At 44.9% G+C, this 14,419-nt stretch overlaps 1 protein-coding gene across 1 annotated transcript in view; it reads right to left on the bottom strand.

The window, feature by feature from the left end:
* Positions 1–4,544: 4,544 nt before the first annotated feature.
* The window catches only part of tbc1d9 (TBC1 domain family, member 9 (with GRAM domain)), a gene marked incomplete at both ends in the record, with an annotated part of 28,792 nt that continues 18,917 nt past the window's right edge, over positions 4,545–14,419 (bottom strand). Inside the window, 11 exons of the mRNA XM_080836696.1 lie at positions 4,545–5,390; positions 5,663–5,766; positions 8,349–8,417; positions 8,638–8,730; positions 9,861–9,926; positions 10,582–10,822; positions 11,973–12,041; positions 12,366–12,464; positions 12,613–12,742; positions 12,951–13,236; positions 13,595–13,712. Of these exons, the coding sequence (XP_080692822.1) occupies positions 4,545–5,390; positions 5,663–5,766; positions 8,349–8,417; positions 8,638–8,730; positions 9,861–9,926; positions 10,582–10,822; positions 11,973–12,041; positions 12,366–12,464; positions 12,613–12,742; positions 12,951–13,236; positions 13,595–13,712 (2,121 nt within the window). The remainder of the gene's footprint in view (positions 5,391–5,662; positions 5,767–8,348; positions 8,418–8,637; positions 8,731–9,860; positions 9,927–10,581; positions 10,823–11,972; positions 12,042–12,365; positions 12,465–12,612; positions 12,743–12,950; positions 13,237–13,594; positions 13,713–14,419) is intronic.

The raw sequence follows: 14,419 nt of genomic DNA, 5'->3' as shown, positions 1-14,419 counted from the left end.
AGGAATCTTATTTCAAGGTTCAACCAGAAGGACAGGGGCCTGTCCAGGCTCTCGGCCAACACTGATGAATTCTCTATTGGGAAATATGACTGTGATTGTGAATTATTTGCATGTGTAAATGTCAAAAGATTGAAGGCCCAGGACTAGTGGCTGTAGAAGCAACAAGATATTTAGAAAGTTTGGCCCTCAGCTGATTCTGTGCAGCACAAAGTGTACTTGTTGTTTTCGGAAGACAATGAGCAAGTATGCTCACTTCACAGACAACCCTACTGATGTACCTCATCAGACAAGGGAACATACTATCTTTTGGCTCTCGTGTTTTCAAACTGTACCGTGTCATTGGGGGTATACACACTGCAAACAGTGCAAGGCCATCCCACTCAGCATCACTTGGCAGATTCACCCACTCGTAAGTTTTTTTTTCTACTTGACGTCATAGAGAGAGACTGCAAGAAGGATGGCATTTACATATACATTTACATTTAGTCATTTAGCAGATGCTTTTGCCCAAAGCAACGTACAAGGGAGAGAACAGTCAAGCTAAGAGCAATAAAACCTGGTCGAACAATAAATACTACTTTTTTTTTAAGAAATACAAAACAACATTGAAAGAATGAGAAGTGCGGGACTGTCACTGCTTAAGTGCAAGTTACGCCAAGGTGCCAGTTAGGAAGGGAGATACTCTCTGAGAGTTGGGTCTTCAAGAGCTTCTTGAAGGTAGAGAAGGACGCTCCTGCTCTGTTAGTGCTAGGCAGTTAGTTCCACCAACGTGGAACTACAAATGAGAATAGTCTGGATTGCCGTGCTTGCACAGGCGGCAGTGCCAGACGACGCTCACTAGATGAGTGCAGCGTCCTTGGTGTAACATTTGCCCTTACAAGAGCATTTAGGTAGGTGGGAGCAGAACCAGCAAGCACTCTGTAGGCAAGCATAAGTGACTTGAACTTAATGCGAGCAGCTACCGGCAGCCAGTGGAGCTCAATGAGTAGCGGGGTGACATGTGCCCTCTTTGGTTGGTTGAACACCAGACACGCCGCCGAGGTTCTGGATCATCTGAAGTGGTTTCACCACGCAAGCCGGCAGGCCCGTTAGGAGGATGGCAACATTAATGACACATTACGACATAATGGTCGCAATGTGGTTGTTTCGGACATCCAGTTTGCCTCAGCACATTTCTGGCTGATTGCTGGTATTGACCTCACAGGAGCCCAGTGGTGTGACCTGAGAGTCAACGTCTCCGACTGAGATAGGGCCAAAGTCGCGGTGCGGTGAAGGGGAGTGCTCCTGACGTCACTCTCGCTGATAACAGAGTTGCCTCACATCCCAAAGCACAGTGATGGAGGGAATACCAAGCATAGAAGAGGGATAAAAAAGCACACAGAAGCCTTGACTAACCTAGAAAAGTTCTGGGTGAAATATCCTTTAGGGATAAACCTGCAAAATGCAGTTCAGTCTAGAACTTTCTGAAGAATCGATGAATAAATCATTCCTCCCAAATCAATAGTGAAAACCAGGTGCTATTCTTCATAATCATACATCCTCTTATGCTCTAGCCTTTTTTTAAATCTAAATATGGACATGCCTCTTCCTCTCAGGGATGTCTGTCCTCAAGTAAAAAGTGAGAGAAATGAAGGATAAAATCTTACTCTGTGTCAACATACCAGACATTCCTTACAAAATGAACATAATTTGTGTAATATAGCCCATACACAAAAGCAAGGCATGATTGAACGACACGCAGCAGACAGGCCCTGAGAAATGGTTCCAGTTCAGCTTCATAGGCTTCATAGGCAACCAAATACAACAACTCACTATTACTGAGTCACTCTATTTGTCAGTTCAATAATTGTTTAGCGGCAGGAAATCACTAAGGTGAACAGACTGCATAGACCAGTGTGAAGCATCACGGTGAACTTTGATACTAGTATAGAGCATTCAGAACACAGTGAGTTGTTCTACCTCAGGATTAAACATCCTGTTGTGTAATAACTGGACCAAGGCAGCGCAGGCTGAAGTCTACATTAAAGATATCCACAAGAGCTCCTTTCTGGATGGTTCAGTCTCGTTGAGCATAAAAAGCTATTGTATTAAATGTCTGTGTAATCATTAAAAAGCTGTACTAACTATAAAAGGGATTACAGACAGATAAGCCAGTGTAATTAGACACTGAGCAGAAGTACTGTGCAGCAGGGGTTAGTGAATGAAAGATAGTCCCTCCTCCCCCACCCCATCTAGTAGGCCTATTGGGATTGGTTGCTCTGTCTCACACCCCCATACATCAAGATAATGACACCATGATCAGGTGTGTGTGTGTGTAATGCTGAGGAAGAAAAAGATTTGGTTAATGGGTGGGGAAGTCGCGGCAAAAGCTTTGTGCCCGTCAGTGCTCATGCGCTGATTGTGGAAGGGGACATGACACTCACTCTCTTGGCAACCATACTCTCTAGATTCTAGAGTCTAAAACATGTTTTGTCAGCATAAGTTGTCATTGGTAGATGGACCGGAGTGACATGGAGTACTGTTCTAGTGACGCAGAGCGAGGTTTTTTTTTTTGTCAGAAATTGGTACCGCCTCTAGATCTGCAGTGACATACCTCTTAAAGTAGCACTAATAGAAAAAGGGCATGCAACATTCTTACAAACATCACAAAGCTTACAAAATGTCTTTTGGCGATATAGTTGGCAAAAGCTTTTTTGTTTCTTACATTATAGGACTAGCTGTACATCGTTGTTATATTTGTTTATTTTGTTGAAAGCTGAGTTGTGCACTTTTGATTGACAAATGCAGAGCCAAAACGACATATCACTATCTATTCTAATTTTGAAAAAAAAGGCTGCTGCCATCTTGTGGTCATCCCTCTCACATGCCCAAACCAGACATCCATCAATGTATTCATTAATTTGTCCATCAATTCATTCCTTCAGATATTGCTCATAGTGGGTGTACTAATGGTTACACAAATGATAAGTCATCAGACAGTTAGTGTATGTAGCATAATTTACTCTACAATTTAATTAATTTGGAGTGGTCAAAACAATGTACAGGACATTTTAAATCATTCACAGTTAAAACCAAATAAAAACAGCAGCATAGAACAGCATAAAAACAGTAAAACAATGTTTCAAATATAAAAAAGACCAGCTTGAGACAATGAATAAACATGCAATATGCCATAATGGTTACAAAACTGTAAAATTAAATTAAAATGGCAACCTGTAAACCTTTTCTGTTCAAAACCAGCTCTCCTTCTAACTTGTATAGAGCATCAGATCAGACAGTTACTTTACTGATAATGAAAAGGAGCTTGCTCCTGTTTGGCCAACATCCTTTTAAAGCCAAGACCAGACTTTTGAACTTTGACTGTGAGCGGATTTGAAACTCTCAGCCTACACTCGATGCAAACAGTCAGGTCACGGTCTTGTTGTTGTGTACACATCAACATCATCTGCATGGCAAAGAAGGTTTGTCTAGCGATAACCACTCATAACCATTGAAAGGCAAGTGCTTACTACATGGATGCCCTCTATACAAGAGTGTATTTTTATATGGGATTTCAGGACAGAAAGTGCAGGTGCTTAGAGCGAGAGAGAGAGAGACAGAGACAGAGAGATTGTGTGTGTGTGTGTGTGTGTGTGTGTGTGTGTGTGTGAATAAGAGAACAAATGTTTGTGTGTGTGTGTGTGTGTGTGTGTGTGTGTGTGTGTGTGTGTGTGAGAGAGAGAGTACGAGTGTTACTGGAAGAGAGAGATAGAAGAACAGGATATGAGTGCGTTAGTAAGAGTGAAGGAAAGAGTAGTAGGACGGTGAGGAAGTAAGAAGCCGACAGACAGATGCTGAGCCGGCTAGGTCACAAAGCTACTGTACCACATGATATCTGTACAAAGTGACTGAGCAGTGAGCTCCCAGAACCACCTTGTGTGACATACAGAAGCTAGCAGACCACCCTTTCCATCTAGGACAATAAATTCCCAAGAGAGCCGCTGTGTCTCTGTCTTTGGCAACTCACTGCAGGTCAGATCCTTTACGATTCAGCTTTACTTAGTTCAGTGACTAAAGCAAAGTTTCCTTTGGGTTTCTTACAGGTTCTCTTGAGGTTCTCGGAGTTCAGCACAGCTCATAGCTCAGTCCTTTTCTGAGGTGGGGCTAGTTCTATCACATGATGACACTGTTGACCTGGTTGAGACCCAGTCTCAGGAGTCCATTATATATGATGTATATCCAGCACCATGGTCCAGATGACGCATAATATCCTGATCGTGATCATCATTTGTTAGTGTGCATCAGAGAGCCGAAGTGATACATGATTGCAACAATGTCAGGGTAAAATACACCAATGTATAAAGTGTCTCAGTTCCAATAGCATCATGACACAGATTGATAATATGGGTGTCTACCCCTTGCTGTGGAAATGTGGATGAGATGTTCTATTTAAAGACAGACAGACAGATCAAGTGAGTTTTTAGTTTTTTTCTTTCAGTCTCGTGAGTTGGGCTTGGAGGCGAGTTGGGAAGGGGGCCTTAGGGTGGCATCTTGTCTGATGTCACCTACCCTGAGAGCGAGAGCTCATAATCACTAATGGACGAGTGCGTGCTGCGGACCTTACGCACGTTCTTGGCGTTGGTGATGCGTGCTATTATGTCCACAGGCTTCTCAAAGTAGAGCACCAGAGCCTGCTCGGTCAGCACGGAGGCCAGGAACTGCTCGAAGGTAATGGCCCAGTCCTTATCAATGCTGGTACTGTGAGGCATGCCACCTTCGCCATGGGGCCCACCTGGAACACGAGACCCAGCTACGCTGTGAGGCACAGTGCCACCATGAGGCCCGGCTCTGCCATGGAGTCCGTTGCTGCGCACCAGGACGGCGTCGTCGGCGATGTCCTCGCAGTGAAGCTTCTCGTCTAGCTCGTGGGAACCAGCGCTCAGCACTGAGTAGGAGGACATGGATGTGTCGTCTTTGGTCTCGTCGTCGGAGATGAACATGGTCGAGGACGTGCCCGTCTCTTTAAGGGATGACTCGTCCAGCTTAATGTCCTCCATGGTGGTGGTGCAGGGCAGAGGCTGCTGCTGTTCTCCACCGCTGGGCTTGGGCTGGTTCTCCTCCGTGCTGGAGTTTAGCGAGTCACCCTGGCCCCTCCTCTGCAGATGGCGACTCGTCAGCTTTACTCGATGGCCGCTGGTCTTGCCTTGCATCGCTTCCTCTTCCTCGTCTTCATCGTCGTCCTCTTCTTCTTCGTCCTCATATTTGCTGGAGGGGCTACAGAAGAGCTTGCCCACCTCACCCATCTCCAGCAGCAGGCTGGTGACTGTGGCCGTGGCGTGGTACAGCTCCTGCTCGTTAGGGTCCTCACTGAACAGGCTGTACAAAGTCTTACACAGCTCAATGAACTGGGCCTGATTGAGGGAGGACAAGAGAGAGAGGAAAAGTCAGTATGTGGCAGCAAGATAAAGACTGAGGAGGGAGAGAGACAATACAGAAAGACACAGGGATACTCATAAACACCACCTTTCTCCTTTGTTAAAGGACATTAGATAGTGGCACCTGGTCCTTATTGGTTCAACAACATAATTTCTTCTTCTTGTGAAATCCTTTAAATCATGAGACTTTATGGACATGCTCTATAACAGGGCTGCCCAGGAGCAGCATTACAGCACTACAGCTGTACCTGGTTCAGTTTGGGCAGGTTCTTCATATTCTCCAGCTTCGTCTTGGCCTCCTTGTTCCACAGGCGCAGGTAGTTTCTGTAGTCTGGAGTGTGCATTTTCTTCACTGCATCACAAAGAGAGACAAAGAGGAATGTGAGAGAAATACAGAATGTATTCTGAAACATTAAAAAGATATACTGTATATAAATCAAACCAATCCCCATCAGCAGTACAAAATCAGTTTTCCTGTTTTATTAATGGTCTGAAGCTCAGTCACGTCTCTCCAAATAAGATGATCCTTTTCATAATCCAGGCCACCATGTCGACATTTTGCCTCTCTTTCTTATGCCTTTGTATGGGGCTTTGGGATAGTTCATTTGGAGAGAAAGAGAAACTGACAGGCAGAGATGGGGTAGGAGAAATATTAAATATTTTACTCAGTACAGCCCGGAGGCAATGAAATAACTCTCCCAAAAAGTAGAGTATCACACAACTCCATCTGCCTCAGGGCAACTAAAACTCTCACTAAAGAGTCTGCCAATCTGCTACTTCATTTTAAAAAAAAAAGACAGACTCACACTGGGGATGGTCTCCCTTGACAGCTCAGTTTTCTCCACACTTCCCCTGACATCCCAAACAATATTCACAGGCATAGACTTGTCTTGTTTGTCATTTAGAAGATGTTCCAGTTCACATTAATACTCTTAATTTGTCCCAGATGAGCAATGAAGAATGGGAAGTACAAGACTAGCTGAATTGCTGTTGTTTTCCAGCGCAGGTCTCAGTGAACGCAGTGTTCAAGTCAGCCAGTACACTCAGTTTGGTTCCTTCCACCTTTCCATCTGTAATGTCCTATACATGTCCTTTTATGTTCTTCCAGTTTTAACTAATCTAGGCTGGTTTGTCATATTTTTACCAAAGCAAACACCCCCTTCAATTCAAGGAACTCACATGTGGTGCAAAACATACATTTAAAGCAGTACATATAATTTCTAGCTATTGAAAAGATCAGGGGCTTAGTCAAGTTTGCCTGGGGCTATTTTAAAGGGAGATCGACATTGGTAGGTTGGGGAAATATATCTACCTACATCTACCTAGATTACTTGCATGACAAAACCATTTTCTTTTCTTTTTTATCCTTAGATAGCATATGTGTATGTGCTTTGAGTGTGCTTTGTGCTTTGGCAATACTGCTATAGCCATGTCAATAAAACATGTCTATTTGAACGTAATTGAACAGAAAGAGAGAGAGAGAGAGAGAGACAGGGAGCGAAAGAGAGACTTTCACTTGACAGGTAGCTATTGGTGTGAGTTATATCTAGCTTGGGTATAAAGTCAAGTCAGTAAACGTTTTTGTGGCATCAACATAATTCGATACATTGTGTAATGCCCATGCTAAACTATTTACCTTGAGTTTTCTTCTTGAAAAAGCCAAGAAGGCTTAATATATTTTGAAACCAGAGCTTTTCTTCTGGCTGTGTGTTGTCCAACTTTGTGTGCACTGTGCAGCACTTGATAACTCCCCTTTCCTTCAAAACGCTGCAAGTGAAGTTCCACTTTGTTGAACTGTCTGTCTGTTGTTTTGCTAGAATACCTCCGCTTTCAGGGCGAAAGTACTAAGGGGTTGGCTTAAAACATTCAGGGCTATAGCCCCAAGTGATCGGACCTAACAATGCCACTGGATCAGATTAGCTCTAGACCACTTTGCCCAAGGAGTGTGGTAGTGATGCAGAGACTTTTGAACATTTAAGTCACAAGATAGTGGCTAGTAAAGCACTAGATTTGCATTGCATTGCACATTATTCACTAGGTGGCGCTACTCCACAAATGAGTTGGAATGAGCTAGGGTCATACACCTGCAAGAGGCCAACTTACCATACAAATGCCATAGTTTGTGGCGAAATGGTTGTCAAGTTATTGCCCAAAAAGTGCTTTGAGCCTACCCCACTTCAGGGCTCACTACTACAAAGGGATACGCCCATCTAGGGACACAAACCTTATATTCCATATCAGCCATGTGGGGCTGCAAGCAAACCAAGTTTCATGTGGATTGGTGTAGTCTATGTGTAGCCTATAGTAGTGTAGTGTATATGGTATTGCTGACCACAAATTGGAAAATGGGAAAACATTTTAAAGAATTATATAATCATAATAAGTCATTTCTCCACTAAAAGAGTTCATTAAATATGAATTGTTGTCAAGATTTTGTCGATCAGATTATTTTATTTGAAAGCCTCTGTGTGAAATTTTAGATGGGAAAAATTCCCATATGCCTTGGTGCAGCGCTGAAAAAGGCACAGTTTCCAGTTTCCAACACTTAATTAACTTTTTGTGTAGAAAAAGCCAGACTACTTAGGTATATACAGTATATACTAGTTGTAGTCATAGTGCATAAAACAATATAACACAGTCAATATAGTTCTCACCACCTGACCAATGAGGCATGCAGAGAGATAGGTGAGCATTCTCTTCATCGTCTGCACATGAAGTATCCACACATTAACAGGATTGTACATATTTTCTTTGTGACTGCATGCAAGGGTTTTGGTGAGTGAAGGAGCATGTATTGTATCTGTTTATTGTGTCTGTGAAGAATTGATTACCCATAAATGTAAGTAAGAAATGTAGTTAGATGATTTAAGCAGTGAGTATTTGATGTGGTTCCAGGTGTTATTTCTATTTTTGAGTATGCGTAGGTGTGCCTACCTTTGTCAGTTTTGAAGGTCACCCTCACAAAGCCGTCATCCTTTTCATTCTTGCATTTGGGGTCAAGGCCTGGAGGTGAAAGGGCAAAGGTCACACTGCAGGAAGTGCTTGATCAACATTGTGGCTGTGATATGTGCATTTGACAACAGCATGTCAACGTGGCGAAGGAAGCCCAGACGCATGGCAGATTAGCGATGTTGCCAAAAGCCGCAACAGACTGACGTGTGCCGCTGAACAAACACTTCCACCCTCTGGCCTGGCCTATTCCTCTGTTGCTATAGCAACCCACCATGTGATGTCTCTGGGGTGATGTCCTCGAAGAAGTACTGTGTGGCTTCGAACGCTGAATCAGGCTCTTCCTGCTCATGTGTCAACACAATCTCTGAGGATACAGAGAGACACAGAAAGAGGGAGAGAGAGAAGTTTACAGTCAGAATAACTTTACACACACTGGAAAAAAATAGACATATATATATATAAATATCATGATGTAGATCAGATCACAACATATTTCCACTGAAAGGAGGCAGGTTGACTTAATTGCTTTTACAAAAGTGACAAAGACCTTTCAGGTAAGTCTAAACCATTCTATATCATGAGCCCATTTGTGTTTCTTCCACTGCCCTAAGAGGGCGCCTAAAGCATGTGTAAACATGTAAACGGATAGAAGCTTCTTCCTTTATAAAGGCTCTATAAAGTCTTTGACGTCATCCGTCACACTGTAATAATGTTCTGCACACAGTGGGGCTGTTGGTGCTCTTACTCGGTGTGCATAGTACTTTGACACTGAATGCTAAACATTAGGTGCAAGAACTTCACATGGTTCTCATACGTGTGTCTGACTATGCAAATGGTGAGACTTTGCAAACATACACTAACATTAGCACATCATTGGCATGTCTAAACAAATTATCTTCACCTTCATCCTCCATTGGCTTAATGGAGCCAAAGGGGTAACATAGGAATGATGGGTGTGAATAGGTTCAGAGAGACACAGAGGTGTGCATGAATGCACAAACATATACACATAGAAACACACACACGCACACGCACACCAACAGTATCAAATCGTATAAGCATCACTTGGGACAAAGCGTTCTGAATCCAATTCCTCTGTGCAGTCTAAAGAACAGAGAAGTGAAGCTGCTGACATCGGATATCTGGAGAAGGAGTGCGGAGACGAGCCGCTGCTCTATTTAACCAACCAAGTGAGGAAGAGAGAGAGAGAGAGAGAGAGAGAGAGAGAGAGAGAGAGAGAGAGAGAGGATAGCCTGTCCTTCCCTTTCTCATTGTTTTTTTTCTGTGTTTGAGGCATGGCAAATAAATAAATAACTCCCTCTCTTCCTTCTGTTATCCCTCCACAAACAGTGCAGTGTGAAAGAAAGGCACAGTCCCCTCTTCCCACCTTGTCTTTCTTGGTCTCTGATGACCGAAGTGCTTCCAGTTAAAATTTGTCATACACACAACCAGACCCAGACCCCCCCACCCCACACAAACACACCAACACCTTACCGGGCAGGACGTGCATCTTGTAGAGCAGCTTGAGTTTGTCAGTAAGGTCTCCGTGGCAGAGCACACCTGCAAGCACAGGGCACACACTCAGGTAAGTCTCAGGAGGCGACTCATGTTTACAGCACCGTAAGGCATCAGTCAACCCCTATTTTACAGCAGGGGTGGGCCATAAAGCAGATTTAAATTCACACGCTGCATTCATCCTGCTGGGGCACTTTGCTCTGTCACTGCTTTATGGCCCTCCTCCACACATTCAAACAAACACACAAGCAGAGAGGCACCATTAACCAGCCAAAGTGGAGATTTGACAGGCAGTCATCTATCCTCACACAGAGGGACACTCATGTACCAATAAAACTAGCATTGAGTACACGCACACTCACACACACACACACACACACACACCCCACACACACACACACACCCGCCCCCAAACACACACACACACAGACACCCCTCCCCCACACACACACATACGGGTGTCTGTGCCAAAAAGTGAATATTCATGTCACACAATTCTGGTCCCTATTTAAGATCCTCCTAAATAAACTTCCAATCCATTTGTTATTCATGGGGTGATGTACATCTATGCTGACTATTATTTTCATGATAAATAATTTTTTCATGCAATTTTACATCTAGTGTGTGTGTGTGTGTGTGTGTGTGTGTGTGTGAGAGTGTGTGTGTGGAGCCTGTCAACTGAGGTCTGCTGGCCACTCACTCAGGCCGCTGATGAACTCGCGGAAGTTGATGAGCGTGTCGGCGTTGTGGTCCAGGAAGCGGAAGAAGCGCAGGGCCAGCACCTCTGAGTGGGTGCCGCACGCCCAGGGGAAGAGCAGGGCGAACAGGCCCTTGAACTGCTCCAAGTCGATGCGGTACTGCTCCAGGTAGGGCAGGCTGGGGTCGTGGCTCGCCGTGGGGTTACTGGTGCCACCCCAGTAGCAGCTGGTCAGGTGTTCTGTCTGGAGGAGGAGGAGCAGGAAGAGGAACGGTGGGATGGAAAGCAGAGAGAAGAAAAGAAAAGGACAAATAGGTGCAAAGGAAGGAAGAGAAGAGGAGAAGAATGGGGGATGAAAGGAGATTGGTGGATAAAAGATGACAGGAGAGGGACCAAAGTATACAGAATTAACACAAAGAAGAGGTAATGTCATACAGCAGAGAAAGAGAGGGGGTTGGAAAGGGGGGAAAAGGAGAGGAGGGAAACAAGAGGAGCCACAGAAGGAAAGGAGAGAAAGAAGGAGAGAGAATACAAGAGGACAATTTATTTCAGTTATTAGAGATGTTGACTTTAAGTACTTCTGCATCCCTTTATTAAGCTCATGACACCTGATATATATATGTGCCTGTGCATAGAAGCTTCCCGTGCGTGCTGCAATAGCACCACACACGGCCCACCCAATCTAATAAGACACATGGAGCCCTGTGGTGCCAGTGTTCGAGCGGTGCAGCACAACATATCTGGGTAAAACACAGCCCGCTCTGCACCGGGTCTGAGTGGGCGACGACTTCAAGCATCAGGCGCTAATGGACCAGCATGGAGCCACGGCATCAGCCATCATCTCACCGCCTGCCTGAGCGTGTAATCAGCCTGATGTGGGCCAGGGGACTGGAGGGGCGCTACTCTCCTGCTCGTATCATAGCACAGCCATGCGTAGGCTAATGGCCAATTACAGCGTGGTTGCCCTGGAGACAGGGTGGAGGGAAACTTGCAGGCCTACTGACATTTGCTTGATGAAAGTATAGTCTGTCTGTTTTGATATACGATGACTACATGCATAGAGACACAAGGCTGATCAACAAAATACATTTAAGTCCCTAACTAGGGAAATACCGCATTGCAATATAGATATTAAGAGAAGACCAGAGGATAATACCGAATGATTGAGTGTGTGTGCAAGTGTGTGTGTGTCCGTGCACGTGTATATGTGTGTATATGTGTGTATATGTGTGTGTGTGTGTGTGTGTGTGTGTGTGTGTGTGTGTGTGTGTGTGCGCGCATGTGTATGTGTGTGTACAAATCTTAATGTCTGTATTTTATTTAATAAGAACGGAGACAGTTGAAATGAGTCAGAGTGTGAATGACTGTCAAAGTGAGCTGCGATGGAAACCTACCTTGAAGAGCACATAGAGCTCCTCCAGCTCATCGATGCTGAAGGCCGTCTCAGTCACAATGGTCCTTACCTGGGCAGACGTGGGCAGACGTGGATTACATGGAGAGATATGAGAGTGCATAAACAGTGCATTTCTTCAAATCAAATAATAGACGGACGACAGAATAAATAAATAGCCCTGCGGGTCGGGATCACCAAGGATCTCATGATCTAGCCTGAACACAGTTCCGTGGGATATCAAAATTTCCATCATAAGGGCTACCTTGTGTTACATTGTGGACTTTGAAAGGAACAAATTAATTTTCACTAATGAACCTTCAAGAGTCATTGCTCAATTAAAGTAATAGTTAGGACTATTATGTTGAATAGAGTGAAGAGCATAATGGAACTTTACCACGTTACGCTTGGTCGTGTCCTCGATGGTCTGAATGACCCGCAGCCTCTGTTTAAATCGCATCTGCTCGATCACGTCTGCTCTGATGGAGCCAAACTTCTGCAAAGGACCAAAGAAAACTTTTTTTACATACAGCCCTTAATGTGCACACGCACACACGCACACGCACACGCACACGCACACGCACACGCACACGCACACACACACACACACACACGCACACGCACACACGCACACGCAAACACACCTCATAGGACCTGCGGACCAGTTTGAAGATGTCCACTTCTGGGTGAGGCTCTCCATCATCCGTGAGGAGGGAGTGCAGATGAGGGATGGGTGGCAAAGTGCTGTCCTTATTGGTTACACTGTCCAGATACCTGAGACACACACATACACAATTATAAAGTATACATTATAAATCAATACACACACGTAACGTCTACAAAGTCTCAGTTGTTGTATCACATTAGCTTTTACTGCATTCCTGTCTCATATCTCCATACACAGAGTACTAAGCTATTCCGACATTTTGCTGTCTATGATGGCACACAAGTTCCTCTAGGGACCCTTCCCATGAGCCCTCACCTGCCCAGCACCGTCATGGCCTCCCCATCGTCCTTGCAGCCCAGTAGCTTGAGGATATTGGCGTCCAGCACGGAGAGCGCCAGCTGGAAGATGACCTTGATGCCCTCGTAGAAGAAGCAGTCCACAACCACCACGGCGCTCTCGAAGGGCATGACGCTGAGGAAGAGTGTGAGGAACCAGGAGAGCGAGATGGTGGAGATCACACCCAGGTCCTGCATGCAGTCGTACAGCTGGGGCACGTACTCCCGCGCCAGCTCCTCAAACACACCCTGGTCAACCAGAGCACCTGTGGTTAGGGAGGAATAGAGGTGCAGGTTAGGCAGCACTCAGACACATATACACACACATATACACACACACACACACACACACACAGACTCAAAAACCCACTAGAATCCAACTCCACAACTAGCAACTAATCAACCAGTGTTTTGGTTGATTGAAGTGACAAAAGTTATTAATACCTGAGCACACACACAAACGCACACGCACACAGACACACAAACAGCTCCTTAAAAAACACCACTGGAGCCAAGGAAGTCAAGGTGAGTGGAGACACAAAACAAACATATGTGCACAGAGACTTACATACACTCTGATCAATCAGAGCTTGTTGCAAGAAACATCAACACAGACACACGCACCTACGACTCTCGTGTTGTAGTAGTCTGGCAGCATCCTCTCACATAAAGCCACCAGTAGCCAGAAGGCCTCCTCCTCTTTAGCATAGAGCAGTAGCACCGATGTCACAATGTTCATGGCCTGACAACAAAACAGCACAGGTCTTGAGAATGACTCTGCATATTGCATATGGCGTATGTGTTTGTGTGTGTGTGTGTGTGTCATTTGTACAGGTTATGCAATTCAAAAGAAGACTTCTTTGCTGTGAAGGTCAATGGCTGTCTTACAAAGTGTAGAAATTAATTCTATGCATATTATAGTACCCTTGCAATGTTCCACACGGGCAGTTCCTGAGCCAATCGCAGTGTAGCAGTTCTCAGATGACATTACTTGGCAGATTCCACCGCTGTGTGCACTGCACAATGCTAATGTGAGCCTCTGCAGTGCTGACGGAGCATGCTGAATCATTTCCCAGCTCTTCACAGCACGAGTTAGCACAAGTTATCACAAGTTTGCATGCCATTCAGATAGCAGCCCACTCTGGCCCTCGTCCAGAGAAGAGTTTGTCAGCTCCTCTCTGGGCATGTACAGTGAATTTGGCTAGGGCAGTTTTCATAACACTGCCCCTAGTGAAGAGGGTGTCTCTGAATGAAAGAGGGTAGCATGAGCTGACTGAGGTTGGTGCAGCTGTGGCGCACACACACACCACATAAAATTCATTCTTATTAAAGCTCATGTCTCAAGCATTATGCGCAAATGATGGTGTGGCAGGTAAAGCATAGAACATATCGAATAACTGATTGCAGTGGGTTGGCCATGGGTTGTTGGGGGATTGTATTATTACCTTG

The sequence above is a fragment of the Sprattus sprattus genome (assembly GCF_963457725.1).
Source record: "Sprattus sprattus genome assembly, chromosome: 4".
NCBI classification, from domain to species: domain Eukaryota; kingdom Metazoa; phylum Chordata; class Actinopteri; order Clupeiformes; family Clupeidae; genus Sprattus; species Sprattus sprattus.
This window is presented reverse-complemented; position numbering and strand designations above follow the sequence as displayed.